This window comes from Podarcis cretensis, assembly GCF_951804945.1.
Source record: "Podarcis cretensis genome assembly, chromosome: 11".
NCBI classification, from domain to species: Eukaryota; Metazoa; Chordata; class Lepidosauria; order Squamata; family Lacertidae; genus Podarcis; species Podarcis cretensis.
In genome coordinates, this window is record NC_137180.1 from 20012184 (window position 1) to 20036136 (window position 23953).

The following is a 23953-nucleotide window of genomic DNA, read 5'->3' on the forward strand; positions in this document are numbered from 1 at the left end:
AATGTTACGGTAAGCTAAAGTTCTGATTGTATTGTTCACTCTTTTCAGTTGTGATAGAAGGAGAGGGGAGAGGGGTAGAGTGAAGAAAAAAGTCTGTATCTCAAATTTAATTACAGTGTAATCCTATATATGTCTACTCAGAGGCAAGTCTCATTGACTTCAGTGGGTAAGAGGGTATAGGACTGCATTCTGGTATTCAGAACCATACTGCCTTTGGTCAAAGCACAGCTATCGCTACTAAGGGGAACAGAAAAGGCTTCGAGACTGCCAACTCTAGTGCGATGACACACAAAAAATCAAAGCGGTTTCCAGAGACCGAGAAGATTTAATGTCCTCCGTAATAGAGCTTGCAAGAGGGAGCCTTGCCAATTTTAATTCTTGATTTCACACCCTGTTTACCCCCCACAGCAAAATTCATTCTGCAGTAGCCTTGAAGCTGAAATAAGGAAAGTCGTGTCAGAGGAAACTCCAGTACACGCTCAGATCGCAAAAGCTAAAAAAGGAGACTTCACAGGAGACAACGAACAGACCTCTAGTCAAACTCATTTAAGGGCTCTTCCTATGACCTAACAGCAGAAATATACCAATTACAAGTAGGTACCATTATTATTGTTTAATGAATAGATTTATTGAATGTTCCTATTTTTACATATACTTCTAACATCAAAAACTGGGAGTGAAGAGGTGGGTGGTTATTTGCTTGCACGAGGCTTAAACATGCATATCTCTATTGGCATTCCAAATGTCAAAATGGGGACATTTGTAAGGGAGAGCAGTAAGCTCTGTAGCTGATAGACAGATGGACTGAAAGGCAAGGATTGTATTTCTGTTTCGTGCCAGTTTCAAGTAGCCATCTTAATAATAATAATAATTTTATTATTTGTACCCTACCCATCTGACTGGGTTGCCCCAGCCACTCTGGACGGCTTACAACATATACAAAAACCTAGCAAAACATTAAACATTAAAAAACTTCCCTATGCAGGGCTGCCTTCAGATGTCTTCTAATGGTTGTATAGTTACTTATATCCTTGACATCTGATGGCAGGGCATTCCACTTGGAGGGTGCCACTACCAAGAAGGCCTTCTGCCTGGTTTCTTGTAATCTTACATTGACGGAAACCACCAGAAGGCCCTCGGAGCTGAACCTCAGTGTCTGGGCTGAACCATGGGGGTGGAGATGCTCCTTCATGGATATAGGGTCTGTATACTTGGCATCTCTGGAAACCCACATTGAAGGACTAATTTTATTTATTTCCTTTTTATGTTTATGGTGCCACCTGCCTTCCATCACTGACCCCAAGGCTGTATACATGAGATTCCCAGCTGTTACCCAACCAGGCACTAACCAGTCCCAGACTTGCTTAAGTACTGCAAGGCCTCACGTGCCATCAGACCGAGACTTGTGCAACTCACAAATGAACTATGCGTATATAGAAACTATGCGCTGACTATATTTGCAGTGTTCTGGTCTTCCACTTATAAAACATTGACAGTTATGCAGAAAACATATGGCATTAAAGGCAGGACCTGGGGTAATAGCAATAGATCCCCAAGTCGTCTCTGCTGCAAATGGCTAGGATTATTTCCCAAAGGCTAACAATTGTTTGGAAGTGTATCATGTTAAACTAGACTGAAGTGGGTGGAAACCTTGTACTGAAAGACTTGAGAATCACAAGGACAAAAGAAGTTAGAATACGACGCCAACTTAAGAAGGGTTTAAGGATTGGTTCACTAGGCTTCTGTTCTAACAGTGCTGCAAAGCCTCTGTTTTTGAGTATGTTTTGAACATTCTTACATTGAAAATGACGAAGGCTCGCATTTCAAACAACTTTAACCACTTCCAGAATAAAAGCTGTAATTCAGAGCAGCTGTTAGCTAAAATGAAAAGGAACTGCACACATTTCTGAAGCTTTTAGAGCAGTTTGTGCTGTAGCTGCTTTGACAACTGCTTGGTTTAAACAGCTTGTCGCACTGGTTGTTGGAGCTGTGGCAGTGGAAGAAAGCCCTGGCTGCAACATGCAGTTTGCAATGCGAAACAGGAATTTTAGATTGTATTGTAAATTTGCAAGTTGCAAAACAGAATAGCTGCTTGGTAGAAAAATATGAGTGATATATATTATTTTCCTAATTGCCATTTATAAACTGCTAGAGTTGCCCACTGCTATTAGCAAATAGGATAGCAATTCCTGGCTACATCGCTAATGAAGCCTGAAATTCTGCTTAGTTCTGAGCTACCTAAACATTTGAAAAACATGTTCTCCGTGCCTTAATTCAGCGCCACCAACCCTTCTGTCACTGACTCAATTCATGATCAAATTACCATCCCCTCAGACATTACCTCCTTTTCCTCCAATTTTCCTTCCCTGTCATTTTCCTGTTTAGCACTGACTGCAGTTTGCTGTGATGTTCAAATGGCCTAACTATGGTTGTCTTCCAAACCAAAATCATAAACGATGGTTTGAAGCAAACCCTAATCAGGGTTAATGATACATGGTGCAAATTTGCAACCCACTATGCACCCAAATCAGTTTACGATGAGCTAAATTTAACACAGAGAGTGGAGTGTTAAATGGAACATGCTCAACTCACTCCCACTATTGCATTTTCTAATTTTTTGCACTAATTTGTGAACTTTTGTCCATTGCCGCTAAAACCGAAGCTCAAAATGTTCTTGCTAAACAGGCATTGAAAAGGCATCTACCGTAAGTGCAATCCTGGGAAACTACAGCTACTCATTGAAAGAGCTCTCTGGCCATGTGTTAAGAGCTTTGCTCCAGATTTCAAGGTTTCAAATTATGTAAACCTGCATGAAAATTCAACACACACTTAGAAGTTGTGCAATTTGAAAAGTGCCCTAACTAGTAGAAGGAGGAACTCAAGATGGAACGCAAGTGATTATTAGGCCAAAACTAGGCCTTTCACTCAGAACTAATTTACTCAGAATGTAGTGAGTTTTATTTCCTAGTTCAATATTATTTCCTAGCTTATTTCAAGGTTCAATAAGCCTTGGAAGTGTCGTTAGCTAATTAGAAACGAGTTATTTTAATGGGCAGAAGGGGATTAACATACATTTCCATGCATGTAGGAAAACTAAGAGGACTTAATCTATAACACACATTTTATATTGTTGTTGTCTTTAGACCCTTCCATAACTTGGTTTATCCTCCAATGTATTAAACACATTCCAGAGTTTCCAGTATGTTCCAGTATGCTCCTAACCTATGTGCATATATGCGCACTCAGGAACTGCTTGGTTCCCTTTAATGAATCACATGAAGCTGCTGTTGCCCAACTATGAAAAAGAAGTCAATTAATCACTAAAGTCCCGCAGTGTTGCATGAGCACCATTAACATGACATTAAAGAAATTACACACACACAACACTCTTCTAAAATACTGCATGTGGCATTGTGGAACTGCAAGTGTTTTTGTTTTCAGGAAACATTTCCTTACCAGTAAGTAGCTACCACTCCAACTTAACACTAGATTCCCCATAAACACGTTGTGCCTGTGGGCAAGAAGATGTACTACCCAAATGCCAGTATGCCATTATGTAAAACCCCTAACTGTCTTGCCATCGAAACTAGGTCAGAGAAATTAAAACGGAAAAGCTTAACAGTGGATCTCCACAAGAAAGGAACGCAACCATTAATAGATAAATAAATGAAGTGCAAAGGTTGCTGGGACAAGTTGCAGCGTTTTAAATCACAAATGACAAAGGTTGCTGGCAAGAGAAATCAAGTAAATAACTTACCAACCACAGAAGCTCCTCTTTCAGCAAACGCCAGGGCATAGGCTCTGCCCAGTCCTACCAGGGATTAAAAAGAAGTTCTTTTAGAATCTCAACAGTTTAAACACTGAAAAAGAAGTCGAGTTTGTGTGTGTGGATAACCCAACAAGAAAAGGAACATTTATTCTGAGGTTGCTTCACATCCATGTTTTGTGCAATCATCTGACATAGGGAATTAAGCAGAGGCTCAGAAAGAGATATCCAAAGCGAATGTCATCAGTACTCCTGGCTTACTTGCTGATCTTGTTCCCAAGAGGGCTATCCCAGAAGAAGCTAATCGCTTAAGTCCTTTCATCTGCAGAAATACTTGGAACGATCTATGTATCTAAGCTGTGCAGTAGAGAAGGAAATTAGGCAGCCATGGTTCATTCTGGGAAGATGGATGGAGTGAAGGAAAATAAACTTGGTAGATTAATCTACTACTTCCCAAGTTAATATGGTAGCCTTGCAAGTTTAAGTTTAACATCAGTGAACATTTTAGAATATGCCTCCGTCGTGGAGATTGTAGTGGGGGAAGTTCAGTGGTACCTCGGGTTACATACACTTCAGCTTACATACGCTTCAGGTTACAGACTCCGCTAACCCAGAAATATTACCTCGGGTTAAGAACTTTGCTTCAGGATGAGAACAGAAATCGTGCTCCGGCGGAGCGGCAGCAGCAGGAGGCCCCATTAGCTAAAGTGGTGCTTCAGGTTAAGAACAGTTTCAGGTTAAGAACGGACCTCCGGAACGAATTAAGTACTTAACCCGAAGTACCACTGTAGTTTGAAAACATATTCTGATGCTTATGTTTTCTGAACATACAGCAGGTGTATGTTCATTTCAAGCCACCATACTTTAGAATGTATGCTCATCTTCACCCAAAATAGCGGCTATACTCATTTGTGAGAAAGGCTTTGGGAGTAAACCCTGAGGGAAAATTCGTACCTGCTACTTTGTGAGACATCTTTGTGAAAAGAAAAGGTTAAAGGGTAAACACTACACAAATCCGGAGCAGAGTCCCTAAGACAGTTGGGATGGCATCTTGTACACCACCTTCTGGCAACTCCTGCAGCCAGGTAAAAAGGTAAAGGTAAAGGGACCCCTGACACTTAAGTCCTGTCATGAAAGACTCTGGGGTTGCGGCGCTCATCTCACTTTACAGGCCGAGGAAGCCGGCGTTTGTCCACTCCACAGACAGTTTTTCCGGGTCATGTGCCCAGCATGACTAAGCCTCTTCTGGTGCAACAGAACACCGACATCAGAGCAGTGCACAGAAATGCCGTTTACCTTCCCGCCACAGCAGTGCCTATTAATCTGCTTGCACTTTTTGGCATGCTTTCGAATTGCTAGATTGGCAGGAGCTGGAACCGAGCAACGGGAGCTCACCCCGTCGCGGGGATTCGAATTGCCGACATTTTGATCGGCAAGCCCAAGGCTCAGTGGTTTAGCCCACAGCGCCACCCGCGTCCAAATGATTGCTCTGCTTTCCTTTGGACCACATCAGCAAGGCCGCGAGAGGGGTTCTGCCATCTGAGCAGCCCAGGACCTCCATGTACACTGCCCAGGCCTACACTCTAAAGAGGTCAGTTTGATGCTGCTAACACAGCAAAAACAACACAAGAGGCAGCAGTTACAAGTTACCAGTCTCTGCAGCTGCAGCAGGCGCTGTGATTCTCCAGCGATCATCCCCAGAGGCACACTCCATTGTCTTTTGAAACAGATGGATGCCAACAAATACATTTACAGTGGTGCCTCGCAAGACGAAAAGAATCCGTTCCGCGAGTCTCTTCATCTTGCGGTTATTTCGTCTTGCGAAGCAAGCCCATTAGCGGCTTAGCGCTATTAGCGGCTTAGGGGCTTAGCGGATCAGCTGATTAGCGGCTTAGCGGATCAGCTGTTAAGCGGCTTAGCGGATCAGCTGTTAAGCGGCTTAGCGGATCAGCTGATAAGCGGCTTAGCAGATCAGCTGATAAGCGGCTTAGCAGATCAGCTGTTAAGCGGCTTAGCGGATCAGCTGATAAGCGGCTTAGCAGATCAGCTGTTAAGCGGCTTAGCGGATCAGCTGATAAGCGGCTTAGCAGCTTAGAAAAAGGGGGGGAGGGGGAAAAACCCGCAGGAACTCGCAAGACATTTTCGTCTTGCGAAGCAAGCCCATAGGAAATTCGTTTTGCGAAGCACCTCCAAAACGGAAAACCCTTTCGTCTAGCGGGTTTTCTGTCTTGCGAGGCATTTGTCTTGCGGGGCACCACTGTACAGTGCAATCCTACGCCTGTCTACACAGAAATCCCACTGACTGTGTGGGTATGAGATTGCAACCTTATGGTACAATCCTAACCAGGTCTACTCAGAAGTAAGTCCTGGGGCTTACTCTCAAGGTAGGGGAGTTTAGATTGCCTTCCTCATTTTGCACTAAAGGCAAAAACTCTTTCTTCAGTAGGGGCCATTTGTTCAACATGTACACAACAGCACTGTAACAGAATCCACTTGTCCTTCTCCTATTTTTATTTCAGCCTTGAGCCCATGGACAACTGAATTACAAAAGCCACTTTAGTGGGGGGGGGAAATAATTGATCCTTGTGAAAAGTTTTTTAGAATGCAAAGCCAGAACCTGAAGCCCTTTTTCATACAAATGAAGTGGCTTCAAAAACGAACTTGAACAGGCACTTACTTGGCTAAGCAAAATAGCAACACACAACTTCAACAACCCACAATACCCAACTGTTGGGCTAATTCATGAGATCACTCTTGAGATGCCCCCCACGAAAAAGATAAGTTGGTAGTGCAGTGTTCTTAAATCTAAGGTTTCTTAAAAGCATTTATAAATTAGAATTGGTTATTTGCAAGTGACCAGTGCAGCGTATCTGTGGGAACTTGTTTTTCCAACAAATGCTCTGTGAATAGAATCAATGCCCTATTCAGTTATCAAGTGCATTGAGACACTGGCAGCTTTAACATTTATAGGCATCTTGGAGAACAAAGAGCCTTGTGCAACTTTAAAAACTCATTTATTATGGCCTAAACTTTTGTGGACTTCCTGAACATTTCAGGAAGGGCCACAGATCGGAGCATCTTATCTGGATGTAGAAGATACCAGGTTCAGACCAGAGCATCTCCATGTAGAACAACAGTCAGTCTGCATAGACAATTTTGAGCTAGACAGATCAATGATCTGCTTTGGTATAAGGCATTTTCCTTTGTTCCTTATTACTATAGCATAGCTGTCAACTTACAGATTTGAAAATAAGGGACCAGCAGCCTCAAAAATAAGGGATCAGCAGCCAAAATAAGGGATTTTCCAAGCACAGGTATGTTCAACTTCTGAGCCCCTCCGAGCCAAAGGCAGAAAGCCCAGCCAGCAGCCAAACAAAGCCTCAAGCAGTGGTTCCCACTGCACAGCAACCCGGAAAAGGGGATGCAGCAAGGGAAACCACCATCACCTCTCCGCTGGGAAGCGCTGAGCAAAGGCAAGTCCCCAGGCAATGCGGCCGATTTGATCGGCACAAGGCATGCAAGCTCCAGCCCCCAGTCGTTCTTAGACTCCTTATTGGGTGAGCAACACAGCCAAGCAACACAGTTGGAGCCTCCCTCCTACCTGGCCGGCAGGGAGGGAGAGGATCTGCTTCCTTTGAAACCCGGGAAATTTAAGGGACATCATCAATAAGGGACAGCAGCGGGACACGGCGCTGGGATAAGGGACTTTCCCGCCAAATAAGGGACGGTTGACAGCTATGCTACAGTCCACTTTATCAGATGCATTTAGTGTTCTATACCTATAAACAGTACTTTTTTCTTTAAAAAATGTTTAGGCGTACTCTCATTTTCCTTCTCATATTGAAATACTGCCCCTCAATGAGGCCAAACTTAGATTCACAAAATGTTTAGGAGTATGTGTACCCTGTGCCCCCCCACCGAAAAAAGCACTGCCTATAACTCAGGATATATACACATGGTGCATGCAAGGGGAACTGTAAACAGTGAGTTCAGTGGGAAATTAAATGCAGCAAACAAAATGAAGTCTGCAAAAACCTATGACACTAGAATAGTTTACGCAAAAAACTGGAAAGAAAGGATTACTCCAACAAAGGAGCAGTGGTTACACAAATTAACAGAATTTGCGGAACTAGCGAGTATGATGGCAAAAATAAGAAACTGGGATGAAAATACAGTAAAATAAAAAGTGAGCGGGATTGCTTTCGAGAATATTTAAAAAGAGATGGAATCAAGCAAACTTTCAAGTGGACATAAAGCGGGGGGGAAGGTAAGTGAATCGTAGGGATAGAAAAGGTAGAAAAAGAAAGGTAATGTAGCAAATCAAAGAAAATGTGCTAGGAGGTCAATGAGGGATAGGTTGGGAAGTCTACGTAATAGTAAGATAAGATGATGCATGTATGTACGGCCAAGTGTAAACTTAAAAATGCATAAATAAAATTAACAAATTTTTTTATCAAAACACAAAAAAACCTTATGACACAATAGGTCTGTTAGACTCCACAGTGTCATGAGACTCTTTGAGCTTTTTGCTGTAACAGTCACCCCTCTTGAAGCTTCCATCTTGATTATTCCATGGTTTGTGTAGTCAGTGGGCACCAAATAACTTGCTAATGTGACTCGCTAGAAAAACCTGAAGTGACGTGATACACAGAAACCTTCTCCCACAACTGATCTTTGTGCCAAAGCTGGTAACAAAGCCCTGGGAAAACGTACTTTACTTGGACGAAACTCATATCTCAAGCCAGTTATTAATTATGGACAATTCCTGTCCCTCCCTCGGTTTCTTCTAACTCCTCTTTTGCATGGCTTATCTAGCTGAACAACCTGCTCAAGAATCCTTATTCCAAACCTGCACTCCCACACCTCACGTGCAAAAAGATCCACAGCAGTTTCATGCAGCAATTTAGTATGGGTTAGGTGATTAATGAATCAACTAATCTCATACAATTAATTGCAATTTGCTTAATTGGGTCAGACCTAGCTATAGATTTTGGGAGGCCCTGGACAAGCAAGGGGTGGGGGCCACCAGCCCTCTCCAGTGCCTCTACTCCCTGCAGCAGCTAGGCTATAAATGCCCTCCTCTCCTTTACTGGTTTACCCAGTGGCAATGGCACCAAAATGGGCTGGGAGCCATTTCTGTACCCTAAGATAAAGAGCAATTTAGAAATGCTTTGAAGAATTAAATCACAATACAGCAGAGTCACCGCTGTTTCTGGGTAAGCGCACAAGTGTGCACAAGCAGGAGATTGGCATGTTTAGCAGCACTTCCACTTGAGGGACTCAAGGGGCACTGAGGGCATTCACCAAGGCAGGCATCAGCCCTGGTGGGCTGTGCCAGGGCACATGGGCACTATCCAATGTCCCAGTATGCTTGGTGCTGACGCTAAGCCAGAACTGAATGACTAAACTTGCCAGTTCATAAAATGCTTTGTGGATTAAGAATACTTACAGTGCACTTTTTGGCCCCAAGAAGCTCTCAAAGTCCCTTACAAAAAATGCTCACAAAACAAACACTAAAGTACCTTATTAGAGCCAGGATCATTTAGGTGGCATTTCCTGCCCTCATTCTTGGTGTTCTCAGGTGCTGCCTTTTGAGGATTAGGTAAAGGTAAAGGTACCGCTGCCCGTACGGGCCAGTCTTGACAGACTCTGGGGTTGTGCGCCCATCTCACTTAAGAGGCCAGGGGCCAGCGCTGTCCGGAGACACTTCCGGATCACGTGGCCAGCGTGACATCGCTGCTCTGGCGAGCCAGAGCCGCACACGGAAACGCCGTTTACCTTCCCGCTGGTAAGCGGTCCCTATTTATCTACTTGCACCCGGAGGTGCTTTCGAACTGCTAGGTTGGCAGGCGCTGGGACCGAGCAGCGGGAGCGCACCCCGCCGCAGGGATTCGAACCGCCGACCTTTCGATTGGCAAGCCCTAGGCGCTGAGGCTTTAACCCACAGCGCCACCTGCGTCCCTTTTGAGGATTGCCATACTTCAAAAAGCAAAATTCCTGACACACACAAACTTGTTTAGCTTTTTTTAGGAAGACCCCAGAAATGTTGAGCTATTTTTAGGAACAAACCCAAATTGTTGACCTGCCCCCAAAATAGTGAGCTGTTCCCGCTGCTTTTCCCATCGTGTTGCCATACATCCGGGTTCTCCCTGGCAAAATTCCCCCGATGCCATTTTTACACCCAAGAACCAGGACATGTCAGGAATTTTCCTGACGTATGGCAAGCGTATGCATTTTACCCTCTGCCTACCTAGCATCGGAGCCCACTGAAGTCATCTTTTAATGTTTAATGTTTTGTTATGTTTTTATATATGTTGGAAGCTGACCAGAGTTGCAGGGGCAACCCAGTCAGATGGGCAGGGTACAAATAACAAAAATATTGTTTATTATTATCTGAGGTAAAGGAGGCACATCTTCCCTGAGTCTTCCCACTCATGTCCTGGTAGTGGGGCTGAATAGTTGGATCTCACTTAGCCCATAGAGGAGGTGAATCGTCCCTTATGCTTTAAGCAGTAACAGGAATGTATACTAGAAGCTGGTAATCATTGACTCTGAAAAGAGGGCTGTTCAGATATATGGCTTTAATAATAACTGAAAAGATATGATAGCAAAGTCATTAAATCATATATGATTTTGCTAAGATTCCTGAAGGAATCTCAGGCTAGATGACCCTTGATACCTTCCAACTATACAACTGGATGATTTTATTATTCTAATAAAAAAGGATAAAACACTGGTACTAACTCTAGAATCAGAATACTTTGCATACACGTTGAATGGTTCAAGAAGTTTGTGGCAGTACATATTGCAAAACACAGGCTTGGCTTGTTATGCATGTTTATTATCTTCCTTGGGAACTGTTTCATCTGTGAGTGGGCAGGTTTTGAAACTCACGTATTCCCACCCACAATCTCAGGGATCTAGGCAATATTCTGAAGTGAAGTTAGGAACACTGCCTACCTTTTTTAAGAATATAAAGTTGAAAAGATTTGCAACTTAACAACTTACTCCAAAGTTTTTTTATTGTCATTTTTGTAACAACAGCCGTTTTGCAGGGTGGGGAGGTAAAGGGATCATTTTGCAGTCCCCGTGTCAGCAACAATTACATGATCACATTCAGCATTAAGTTGCGTAATTCACTGCAAACTGATGTGGCAATAAGCAAAGTGGTTGTTATTTATTTCGTTACCTATGTTTTCCTCCGAGAAACTAAAAGAGATGAGCGTGGTTAACCTCTCCCCTGCTTTAGTCCTCTCAACAGTCCTGTGAAGCAAGTTAGGCTGGGAAGTAGCTGAAAGGGAGCTTCATCACTGAGTATTTGATTTTGGGTCTTGTCATTCCTAGTTTGTCACTCTCAACACAAACGGTCTATGAATACCTGCCAGCCATAACAGGTAAAAAAGAAGCTGCATATAAAAGGGGTTAGGATTTCACTGAACAAGAAATTCTGGGAACAAACAAGACTGTGTGCGTGAGCTTTCCAGAAGAATCTGCGTGGACACTGCCAGAAACTAGACTGATCTTCTAGTACAAAAGTGTCTACTCAAAAATGAAACGTAGTTTAAATGCACAGAAGCTCTTTTGCAGCCTACTCAAAAGCAGATCCCATGTATTGCAGCCCAATACATGTCTACTCAAAAGCAGATCCCAGTGGGACTTGCTCCCAGGTAAGAGGGCACAGCTTTAGTCTCGTCCCCCCAAAAAGAAGCTCGCAAAGAAATGGCAACCTACTATTGACAGCACACACCTAGCAGCCTGGGACCCTGCAGGCGGCCCCCTCCTACCTGCACCCGGGCAGGTAACTAAGAAGCAACCTTGCAAGCCCTCGAGGTCGCTGCTGCTTACCTCCCCCTGCGCCAGTCACCAGCACCACCCGCCCGTCAAACCTCAAGGGAGCGGACATGCTGCTTCAATAACTCGAGAGACACTCCTCCCCAGCTGCACAGCGCAGAGGGTAAGCGGGGAAGAAGCCGGCCAAAGGGCAAGGGGAGAGCGCGTGCGCGACTTGGCTCGTTGCATTCTGGGAACTGTAGTTCGTTGGAGCAAGCAGCCGCCATCACCACCACCACCACCTCCTCCTCCGAGCCGCGCAGCTTAAATGCAGTACTAGCGATCGGTTTCAATGGACCAGGATTTCCCCAAACTTAGGTCCCCATATGTTGTGGTTTTTTTGGACTACAACTCCCAGCTAGGAGGACCAATGATCAGGGATGTAGTCCGAGATCCAAGTTTGGGAAACACTGCATAAAACAGTGATGGCCCTCTAGCTGTTTTTTGGGACTACAGTTCCCATCATCCCTGACCACTGGTCCTGTTAGCTAGGGATGATGGGAGTTGTAGTCCAAAAAACAGCTGGAGGGCCAAGTTTGGCCATCACTGGCATACACCCTCTGAAGGTGGAATCGAGACCTTCCCTTTAATGTTAAACGCAGAGGTTCTTGAGCACTTCCAAACAAAAGGTGGTAAAAGCAAAGAGAAGCCTTCCCGTTTTTTAAGAATGAAAAATGTAAGTGGTGGGGCCGTTTTGAACTGGCAGCTGAGCTCTCACTTGCGCCCCAGGAGATATTTTAAAATCGCAGCGCCCATGTGAACCAAGAAATCTGATTCCTTGTTCATGCAGCCGACTAAAGGTGGTTGAGGGAGGAGCAGAAGCGCACCTTCTGTCCTCCAGATGTTGTGCACTGCAACTCCCATCATGCTTCACTATCAGTTGTTCTGGCTGGGGCTGATGGAAGCTGTAGCTCAGAGGGCACCAGGTTGGGGAAGGCTGGAGTAGAAACTGGCAATGGGTGTAAAAGTAATGGGAAGGGCAAAGGATGTGTAGGTTATGCTGTGGATAGAAATATGTGTTGCATTTGTGCCTCACAGCACAATAGGGTACATGTCTACTCCAAAGTAAGTCTCATTAAGTTCCATGGGACTTACTCATGGGTAAAAGGGACATGGGTGGCGCTGTGGTCTAATCCACTGAGCCTCTTGAGCTGGCTGATTGGAAGGTCGGTGGTTTGAATCCACACAACAGGGGTGAGCTCATGTTCCTCTGTCCCAACTTCTGGCAACCTAGCAGTTCGGAAGCACGCCAGTGCAAGTAGATAAATAGGTACCACTGCAGCAGGAAGGTAAATGGCATTTCAGTGCACTCTGGCATTTGTCACGGTCCAATGTACGCCAGTAGCAGTTTGGTCATGCTGGCCACATGACCCGAAAAGCTGCCTGCGGACAAATGCCGGCTCCCTTGGCCTGAAACGAGACGAGTGGGTCCTTTACCTTTACCTACTCTTGAGTAAGTGGGTTTAGAATTGCAGCATCAAACTCGGGTGCTGTTTTAGTTCTAGAGGAAGGAAGGCTTGGGAAAACATATTTATAAAAGAATACAGCAGCATTCTGTTAATTTGCACACATTTTCTGAGAAGGCAAAAAGTCTCCTGAAAAATTAAACTTTGCCAGATGCTTTCAATTACTGCTATGTTGCAGTTTTTTCAAGTTCACAGAGTTACTCAAACCACGGCAGATGTATCTTTCAAATGGAAACAGAAAAGGCACCTCTGATCTTGTCAACTCTGCTGGCTGGGTCATGGGACAATTTGTTCAGTTAAAGAGACCTACAGATATGTTTGAAACTTCGGTTTGTCAGAGGATGTTAAAAGTTTGAGAAATGTGAGGTGCAAAGCTTGGTATGAGGCATGCTTGTGGAATTGGAAGACGGGATCCATCCCTTCTCTTCGTAGCCAAGAAGTGCAAGATGCAGGATAAAAATAAAGACTCTCCAAAATCCAAGGCCAGACAATATTTGTTAAGACCAACTGAAATGTAACAAAACAGGGGGCAACTTTTAGTGTTCCTCTGTTCTCTTATTAGGCTGCATGGGAGAAAGGGAGAGAAACTGGCTTGGCATTAGAATATACATTTAGTCACAGCATGAGATAGTAGAGCATACACCAATTAATTTCCATATGGAAATTTAGATGCATGCATATGGTTAAGTGAACTACATAGTCCATATGTTAGTCATTAAGCTGTCTGGAGACTATTCAAGTTTCAGGTTACTGCTGGGACTAAAAGCCACCATCCGTTCGAAATACATTATTTCCCTCAACAAATTCTGAGCACTGTCGTTTGTTAAGGACGCTGCAGATTTTTCTTTATATACCGAAAAGCCCAACCCTAGCCTCCTACAAGGAAAAGGTTTGTGCCATAATAAACCGGTGAATCTTTTAAGGTTACGGCAGCTGCTCCGGAAGTTCTAAAAAAAAATGGGTAATACACTGAGTGCCCATCAGTGTTTTAAAAGCACCGCAATACTTTAGTCCTTTTCTGTAACAGAGCTGCAAAAAGTACTTTCAAATCTCGCGAGACTTGCTTTCTTCCGACAGAAGCCAGCGTGAGAGAGAGAGAGAGAGAGAGAGAGAGAGAGAGAGCGCACGCGCAGTTACTCTTCGATACGACGTAGTTGGCAGTTGGGAGTAGCACGTGACCACCCGAGTTCTTCTGCCCAGCCAGCCAATGGGGGAGCTCCTCGCTCGGGCCGCGGGGCTTTCGAGGGCTCGGTCGGCGAGACAAGATGGCGGCGCTTAGCGCTGAGGCGTCTTCTCAGATGGGTAAGGCGCGGCGGCGGCCGGCAGGGCAGGGCACGCTCTTTTTAGGCGTGGGAGACGCGACCTGCCCGGACGCAGCGTGACGGCGACAAGGAGGAAGGGGAATGACTGCGCCCGCCTCATGGGGGGGGGGGGAGGCTGATGGGTGCCCTCTGCACATGGCCAGGAACGCTCGTGCTATTTTTTTGTAATTATTCCCAACCCAAAACCCCGCCTTTTTTTCCGAGGCTCCCGGCGCAGTAATATAAATCTCAAACCCTTTTTAATGTCCAATTTGTCAACCTCAAAAAGCCACACAAGTAGCAACACACACACTATGGAAACGTTTGAAAACGAATGAACATTAAATTAAATAAAACTACACAAGGGGATCTCTGCATTTTTCAAGGCCGGTGGTCCCAAACACAGGACGTGTAAGGGATATATGTAATCCTGCAAAAAAGAGAGCTGCATATTCTCTGATAAGAATACTATATCAAAATCTGATTTCCTCCCCACTAGGGGGAGTATTGTACTGCTGACACAACTACACAATTTTGCACCCTCCCAGTGCTTTGCACCAACCTCAGGATTGCTTTATCTCTAGCATCTTAATAATTAGATAACCTGATTTATTACTGTAGAAAGGACTGGCTGCTGGCATGTTTCTGAAAGAGAGAACATTGCTGCTTTAATTTCAAGGTTTTTTGGTTTGTTTGTTTTTAACATATTAGAGAAAAAAGGGCCAGTTTAAAGGAGTGGATTCACTGAAGTATGTTTTACACCATCTCCAAGCACCATTCTAGCATTTCAGTCTCTTCTGATTCAGATGAAACAGAACTGGGTGTCCTCCATATTGGTGACACCTCACTACGAAACACTGAGCAGTTTCACATAGCTGTTAAATAATATGTCAGCTTGCATGGAGCATTATTATTATTTATACTCCTTCAGAATGGAGAGGTTTGATCTTCTTGCAGTCCATGGGACTCTCAAGAGTCTCCTCCAGCACCATAATTCAAAAGCATCAATTCTTCGGCGATCAGCCTTCTTTATGGTCCAGCTCTCACTTCCATACATCACTACTGGGAAAACCATAGCTTTAACTATACGGACCTTTGTTGGCAAGGTGATGTCTCTACTTCTCAAGATGCTGTCTAGGCCTGTCATTGCCCTTCTCCCAAGAAGCAGGCGTCTTTTAATTTCGTGGCTGCTGTCACCATCTGCAGTGATCATGGAGCCCAAGAAAGTAAAATCTCTCACTGCCTCCATTTCTTCCCCTTCTATTTGCCAGGAGGTGATGGGACCAGTAGCCAGTAGCCAGTAGCCATGATCTTCGTCATAATAATGTACGAGGGTTCAAACTATGTAGGGGTGCAGGGATGTGTATTCTTGCCCCACCCCAACATTCCCAACTCCTCCTCCTCCTGCCATTTTTCATTCAGCATAAAGGTATGCAGGAAGATTTGAACTGGAACCCAGATTGTGCAGGGTTCCCAGTTGCAGAGAGTATTAGGATCACATTCAACACTGTTATAATTCCCCTTTGAGTATTAGGATCACATTCAACACTGTTATAATTCCCCTTTGAACCATTGCACAGAATATGTGAAGGTCAGCAAAGAACCCAGTATACGGGGGATATTGGGATAGGACTTTAAACCCACGCAGATTCTTCCAAATGCCTGAAGAGCAGTTTTCTCCGCTAGGCACCAGAGCCTAATTTTGGAAGAGATGTAGTAATTGTATTCACATCCCTCATTTGTATAAAGGACAGTGACAGAACTCATACATGCAAAATCATGGCTAGTAGAACAGGCTTCCATCAGCTGTGTTTGGTTACTTAGTAGTGAGGAAAACATTGCATGTGCTCTGAGATACGCCTTTCCCGCCTGCCCCCAGACTCAAGCTACAACATAAAAAATGATTTTGGAAGCTACATATACACTAGAGACCTTTGACTACTGTGTTGTATGTGCTAACTTCAGACAATTATCATGCTTGCTTCAGTGTTTTTCATCCCAGAGAAGCAATCTTTATTTTCCCACATCTTTGATTTTAGCACATGCCCCTGGGAAAAAAAAGAGACAAAATTTTCATTGAATTCTGAAACCCTTTTAGCTTTCATGCCTCAACGCTAATGTCCCCCATGAATAAATCAAAGCTTGTACCCGTACAAGTTGTCTTTTAATGCAGAGCAATGGCATACTCTTATACATTGGGTTGCACAAAAAAGGCAAAAAAGACAAGTTACCACTATTGATAACAAACTGAAAAGTGTATCTTGATGAAGGAGCTGTACTTATCCTAAATTCAGTTTCCTGTCTGAAATATCTTGCATAAGGAGGGAAAGTTCCTCCCTTTGTTTTAACAGCTATTTTTATGTTCCCCCAGTTTGCAATATATTTTCTGAAATGCCTGCACTGGAAGTAGTGTCCGTAGCAACTGTGGTGTATCACTAATTCAGTAGTGTCCCTATAGATTAACTATAAACATGTTATTTCCTTTGCTTCTTTGCTTCAAAAGCAGTGAAGTCAACCTCTTTTCAGATACATGCAGTCGATCATCTGTCAGCAGTGGTATCTGAAAAGCTGCTTCCTGGATTTGATGGCAAGCAACTGCATATTGTGCAACACACAGTGGGAAGTTCTAAAGAACAAATTGGCAAAGGTAAACATTTGAGAAGCACTTAACTTTCCACTTTCATAGGAGAGGTCTGCTGCCTTGTTTTCTTGCAAGAACCAAGCTTTGCATTTGTAATGCATGCATTTGTTGAACTAGTTGTGCCGAAGGCACCAGGTCTGACAAGCTACTGATTCCACTAGTTAGGTTGTGCCCAAGGCACCAGTGTCTCATTGTGCTAATGTACTGGTTTCACTAGTTAGGTTGGCCACAAATAATGTAACAAACAATTGTTACAACAAGTTCTGTATGTGGCTTGCTACTATTAGAGATACAAAACAGTCTGAATTATAGAGAACTCTTAGCAATCTGCTTCTGTGTATGTCTACTCAGATGTAAGTTCCATCAAATTCAAACTCTCAGGACTGCAGCTTAACTTAAAATGGTAGAAATTTACAGCCATAGGGGGACGAATGTGGATCATTTGGTCATTGAGCGAATTAATCTGTAGAATTTATCCAGTATGTTAAAACTACCACCATAATTATTGGTGAGAGGAGAGAACATTGGATGAAGTCACTGAGCTGTATTTGTAGTTGCTATTCGGAGATGGAGTTTCCATATTCAGACAGAATATGACAATTCCAGATAAATATTGACAGTTGCTCAGATAAATATTGACAGCAGTTTAGTTCTTCACTAGTTGGATCCATTGGGTCTGACCTGTAGAAAAGCCTCATCTTTTAATATGTAACTGATGGAAGTAGTTGAGTACATATGTGAAATGAAGTGGAATCAGGCTGCTGAACATATGGCTAAAAATTATTCTTTATTCTAATGAGTTCAGTTGTTATTCTCAGTTTTTCAATTGAAATTCAGAAGACCTAAAGATAAAAGTATTAAAGTGCTCATGTGGGGACACACAGGGAGAAATAACTTACATTGAATGTAGAATTTGAAGGACAATTTTTTTTTCCTGTGGCAAAAGATAATGCAGTAATCAATACATGGTTTCTATTCAGATCTTGTGAGGGAACACCAAATCTATACTAGTGATGAAAAAAGCAAACAGAAGAAACGGGGGGGGGGGGGGATTACTGTGTTCTTGCTGACACTAACAGAAAATGATACTGGCTTCTCCTCCATTTTGAGCTTATTTCAGTCAATAGCACTTAGCAATAAGGGATACTCCATTTTAAAATTTGCCATGAGGGTAGTGTTTTGCGCCTAGCAAGTGTTGGTGTATTTCTTTTCCCTCCCCTCTTCCAGTAACTCAACATTATTCCAAATTGTTTCGTTTTCCTGTTTTCATTTCCACATTTCCCTTATTTATCCCTCACTTTTTTCCCTCTTCCCATCTCCATTTTACATACTATGTTATTTATGTTATTGCTCAAGATGGCCATCCATGTAATGACCTGGTAATAATAATAAATCAAGCAATGCTCTTTCCATTGACAAGATATCATAGCCCCTGTGGTTTTTAACAGCAATGTTTTTTAGGTGGAGACTGAACCAGATCTCACTGGCGCATTGATCTTTGAACATCCACATCTTGCTCGATAGCCACTTCCTTAGATGGTATTGTCTTCCATTTCCCAGCCACTGCTTCCTCTAGCTCACCTTTATTTCTATAAAGGTTTATATTCAGCAGTATCAGGATTTGTGAGTGGCTTTTTGGTGGTAGCAAAGTGAGGCATTCTGTCAATGTGAACCAGACAGCACTGGAAGCTCAGCAATAGTGTACAGTATTTTAGTAACTTGGAACCTTCTTGTGGTTGAACTAAGAGCCATTCAGCATCTGTTTCATCACTCAGATGTTGAAGCTTTACCAATGGTTTCCTTTCAAATTTATTTTCACTATTAGTCCTGATAGCTTTCATCAGTTTGCCTTTCACTGAAAATTTTTCAAGAGTTTTATTTGTGTCTCTGGAGAATGAGTTTGCCCTTGGTTTGGGGGCTAAACTGTGATGAGTGCCGCCTTTATCTAATGCAGGTAGTTAGATAGTTCAGGAGCCCAACCCTCCAGTCTGGAATCCTATACTGTCCCCGTTCTTCACCCTCACATTCCTATAGAACCCACAATTTCCCTGACCATCCAGTCTTAATAGAAAATTCCATGAGTGTATATTTAAAACACTTTTTCATCCCCATATCCAATAGTAGTGCATATTAATTATTAATTTTATGCTTTAATTCAGCAATTTTTGAAGACAGCCTGCCACTTTACAGATGAGTTTTATTTTGTTATTTCTTTGAGGAGCTCTGCAGCAACTGTCATCTCCCTTTTTTTGCATTTTTGATTGCCTTGGCCACCATTTTATTGGCCTATGAGATTTATTTCACATCAGCTGAAACAGAGGTACCAACTGCCATACAGTTTGCTGTTAATTCATGTCCATTAGCTAGTTGTCCTATGTTCAACATACACTTCCTGAGGCTGCTTCTTTTATTAAGGAGGGGTGATAAAAGCCAGTGTTGTGGGCAGTTTTTCTGCTATGGGAGTAAACACTTATGCTTCCATCTTTCTTTGTGTGTGCACACCCCTTTTGCCTATCATGTAATGATTACAGTATTTTAAAAAATTAAAAAGTGATGAATGTTATAGGACACTGATTCGTTACAGTATCTTCTTGTAAGAAGGGGAGAAAACAGCCTTAGAAATAGTTGGTGTACATAAATAAAGAATCAAGAGCAATAGGTAGACAAATGTAGAAATGTTCAGTAATTTATTCCATAGATTTCTTTTTCCACTAGATGATGCTTTGTATAGCCACTCTGTACCACTTCTGATATTCCAATATGACATTTTGCCAGCTAAAATGCAATTATAACACATTCAGAAACATGTTTGCTCAAAAATAAGTCCCACTGAGTTAAATGGGTCACCCCCAGTTAAGGTATGCACAGGATTGCAGCCTTAGAATATTATGTGCCACCTATATAACAGAAGTATTATACATTATCCAGGGTTTGACAGCACTCAAATTTCTAGTACGGTCATACCTTGGGTTGAATACGCTTCAGGTTGAGCGTTTTTGGGTTGTGCTCCGCGGCGACCTGGAAGTAATGAAACGAGTTACTTCTGGGTTTTGCCGCATGCGCAGACGCTCAAAATGACGTCGCATGCGCGGAAGCGGCAAATCGCGAGCCGCGAACACGCAGACGTGTTGCGTTCGCTTCAGGATGCGAACGGGGCTCCGGAATGGATCCCGTTCGCATCCAGAAGTATCACTGTATATATTTTCTTAGGCATTCTCCATGCTTTGAATTATACTCATCTCAATCTAAATGTAGTGGTGTTAAGGGCAGCTAAATAAGTCTTAATAGAATGATCTCAAACTCTGCTAATGAGTGGTAAAACTTAAGGGAAATCAAGTTTCTTCCCGCAGCAATAAAACATGTATTTTGCAATACCTTAGGGAAAGCAACTACCCATAATAGAAATGGCATGTACAAAAATTATTAGAGACTTGTCAAGAAGGAACAAAACATGGCTTGGATTTAATTAAGTAGTGCATATCCATTTTTTGATTCGTTATGCCATAGAAAATCAGGCACAGCATTTATAATGAATATATTCTTTTAGTAACAATTCTTTTTAAAACTTGGCAATCAGCAAAGACTTGTGTGACATACAAAAAACATTACATTTTCAGCAAATTCCTTTGGATAGTCCTATTTTCACCTCAATATTGTTTTTTAAAGAAATCTTATACAAGCTGCTGCAGTTATAAGATGCATTTCACCATATTTGCTATACATTTATTCTAGGTTCTACACAGTGACTTTTGTTTCAGAGGCAATGTACACAATATCGTTCAGAATTTGGTGCTGGTACTTATGGTTTGCAGATTCACAATACCACCCATATATATATATATATATATATATATAAGTTACTGTATTTTGTCACCCCACGCTATAGATTCTCATGTGCTCACATACACAAAATATTGACTTGTGCATGCAGGGTGCCTCATTTTATTGAGGAACTTGATCTGGAACTACATTCTTCTACAGAAATGAGAAAAGGCATTTCCAGACTGAACTCTATGTGCCCACTGTGGGATTGGAGTATTTAGGACAATTTCTATTTAAAAGCAAGCCCCTTAGTGGTGACAGTAATTTTGGATTAAGCTAATTTTTGATTTGTGTGAGGGTATTGTTAGCAGAATGGCAAAATGTATATGGGTGCTTCATTTAACCACACACTACTAATGTATAGTTTTCCTGGCCACACTTTATTACTGTAGCCAACTAAGAATAGCAATACATCAATCAAATCCAGACCATTCAGCTGATAAAGCACACAAAATTATGGTACTATAGATTAACAATCCAAAGCCTTAAATGATATGATTACGGGCAGGGTCATATGGAAACAGCCTTTGTGAATTCCCTTGAGAGTACATGCCACAAGGTTTAGAGGTGGGATGTACTGGTTTTCCATGGAAGCATGTTACGTGAAACCATGCCAATACATGTGAAGCAAATGCAGATGCAATAACCACAGGACAACAGCTTGATGAACTACTACTGTCGTTATGGGAACAGGGACTGCCATGTACAGATGTCAGTTTATGCCAATGAAGTATTTCCAGATGCATCTGGCGGCAGCCCTGCACATTTCAAAGACAATTGTGTGGTCTCTTACTGTCTTATATGAGAACCAGCCCTACGAAGCAGAACTATTTTAACAGTATAACTAAGACCATGTGACCTAAGCATTTATGTATAGCATATATGGATCTAGATTAAGTAGCATAGGTTCTATTAAATCTAACTCCAGTTATCATATATGTGCCATAGTCATTTGTGTATATAAAAAAATATTGATCCTTTGTAGGATTATAAATACTCTTCTACATGTAGAAATATGCATTTTGATTCTGATTATCTTGCTGTACACTTTTCCTGTCTATTTTACAAAAGCTCTGTTTCACGAGTAATCCCGTTTCATGGCTTTATTGCTCCACGTTTTAAAGCAAAGTACTGCAAAAAGAAAGAATAGCAATAGATGACTCCAAATAAATGGGTCAATTTGATGAAGAAATTTCTAAATATTTAGCATTTGTTTTGGTATTCAATTTTGCCATTACCACACACAGTTTTTCTAGCCCTCCTTCATTGAATCCAGACCATCAGTAGTCCTCAGCCTATGAATATACACCACCGATGCAGTAACTTATATATTCCCTTCATCTAACATTTTGTTGACACCATCACAAAGTCTCTGAAGGTGAGACTTGTAAGATCCAAATGGATTGTACAAGGCAGCCAAAAATTCACAATCTGAGAAGTGATCAAACACGTGGTTGACTCGTCCATGAGATTTCGCAGTTAGGTGACGCTGAATGATTTCATGAAGCAGGTCTCTGCATTCATTCAAGAGTTTTGACAAAAACTTTCTGTCAAAGGTATAATCCACTTGATGGAAGCTCACCACAGTTTTGGCCAACTGGTGAACTTTCTTCTTGAATTTCTCCATAAGGATGATCTCTTCTTCATTAAACTGGTTATTCCGGTAGAGGATTGCTAATTTGATTACAGTCTTAATAAGATTTTTAATGATCTTCTCCGCTTCCTTTTTGCTTTGTGTGTATTGCCTTGTCACTCTGTAAAGTTCATCCAGCACATCACTGCTAGTGTCATCTATCAAAGCATTTGCTATGGATTTAGATGCCATTTTGCCAAGGATTTTCTTCTGGGCCTGGATGGCCAAACCTTTGGAATTGAAGACATCTGTTGCCACTGGAAGAAAAGGAGTAGATGTTAGTACCTTCAGACCATCTGATGCAATCCATTGAATGTGAAAGCATTTTAAAGCACTGTGTGAGGGGGAAATAACTAAAGTTTCCCACTACATATATTTCCTGTATTAAAATGCTGATTAATTTCCTTGTGTAACAATTAAAAGAACTAAAACCTTTATACTACTTAGGAGGGTATATTTTTTATATTTAAGTACTGATGTTGGTATTACTATTTCAGTGAATGGTACGCTATATTGCTTACTTGAAATATAATCTCCTAAAGGAATCCTGAAACCAATATGGGAAGCTAATTACAAACCGTAAAAAAAATAAAAATCCCCCTCAAAAAGGATGGAGTACACCTGAAGAACACAGAGAAAGATCATTTATTTCTAGGCAAAATACCCAGAATTTTCAAGAAGCAAGGGTGGTAGCTACTGGGCAAAGCAGTTTATCATGAGATGAGAAGAGGCTAAGCTAAGAAAGCTTCCCTTAAATTGGGCTGGGGGACTGATTGAGCAGAGGCTTATCTGTGACAGAAGCTAGACTCTCCCTTCTGCCTACCAAACATGCTGGTGGGAGCCATTAGAAAGTCCTGAAATGGGATATTCTGAGGGCTGTGGAAGGCTGAGCCAATCCTGGATTGAGTATATCCTGAGCCGGTCTCACTGCTGTTACATGATGGCATCTGGCTGGCTGGTGCTCCAGCATGGAGCTGGTGTGGGCATAGTGCTGCCACCATTAGGCTCTATCATCCTGCCCTCTCCACTTCTACCACTATGAGCAGCAGGGCTGCGGATGTAGCAGTGGCCCTGTTGCTCCAAAAAGCAAAAAAGGTAGTTAGTGGGATCTTGGATTGCGCCTTGAATGTACATATTTGAACACTAAATGTACACTTTGGTTGGTATGAACAATTTGTTTGTTTTGAGTGGAATATAGGGTTGTGATTCTTTGTCTTAAGTGTCAGATTTCCATGCCTGTGCTGACATACCCCCCATAGGACACATGTGCAATGCCACAAAAAGCTGCACTGTATAAAGAAACACCTTGTCTGTCCTGAATCTAGTGCCAAACAATTCAGGATTTTTTTTGGGGGGGGGGATTCTTTCATTTCATCACATCACAACATTATTTTATAAACTTCTATTATGCTCCCTCAATTGGTTTTCCTAAATCCACAAAAGCTTTAGCCCATGTTTCCCAACACAGCAGCTGTGGGCACAATATCTGCAGAG

At 42.4% G+C, this 23953-nt stretch overlaps 2 protein-coding genes and 2 long non-coding RNA genes across 6 annotated transcripts in view; 2 read left to right on the plus strand and 2 right to left on the minus strand.

Annotated features, from left to right (window-relative positions):
• Positions 1 to 11764, minus strand: part of HSD17B4 (hydroxysteroid 17-beta dehydrogenase 4) — a 73061-nt gene extending 61297 nt beyond the window's left edge. The window contains exons 1-2 of the mRNA XM_079995482.1: positions 11612 to 11764; positions 3758 to 3811 (exon numbers count right to left, since the gene is read on the minus strand). Coding sequence (XP_079851608.1) covers positions 3758 to 3811; positions 11612 to 11669 — 112 coding nt within the window. The 5' untranslated portion in view covers positions 11670 to 11764. The remainder of the gene's footprint in view (positions 1 to 3757; positions 3812 to 11611) is intronic.
• Positions 11765 to 12199: 435 nt separating this feature from the next.
• Positions 12200 to 13543, plus strand: LOC307226479. Its single transcript, XR_013843461.1, has 2 exons — positions 12200 to 12272; positions 13251 to 13543. It is a non-coding gene; the product is annotated as an uncharacterized lncRNA (long non-coding RNA).
• A 621-nt stretch (positions 13544 to 14164) lies between these two features.
• On the plus strand, positions 14165 to 22896 carry LOC307226875. Of its 2 annotated transcripts, XR_013843638.1 has the most exons (3): positions 14165 to 14364; positions 16867 to 18543; positions 22589 to 22896. It is a non-coding gene; the product is annotated as an uncharacterized lncRNA (long non-coding RNA). The 2 variants fall into 2 exon arrangements; XR_013843639.1 differs by lacking the exon at positions 16867 to 18543.
• Positions 19675 to 23953, minus strand: part of TNFAIP8 (TNF alpha induced protein 8) — a 43242-nt gene continuing 38963 nt past the window's right edge. For both annotated transcript variants that reach the window (XM_079995872.1, XM_079995871.1), the window contains exon 2: positions 19675 to 22716. In XM_079995872.1, coding sequence (XP_079851998.1) covers positions 22151 to 22716 — 566 coding nt within the window. In that variant the 3' untranslated portion in view covers positions 19675 to 22150. The remainder of the gene's footprint in view (positions 22717 to 23953) is intronic.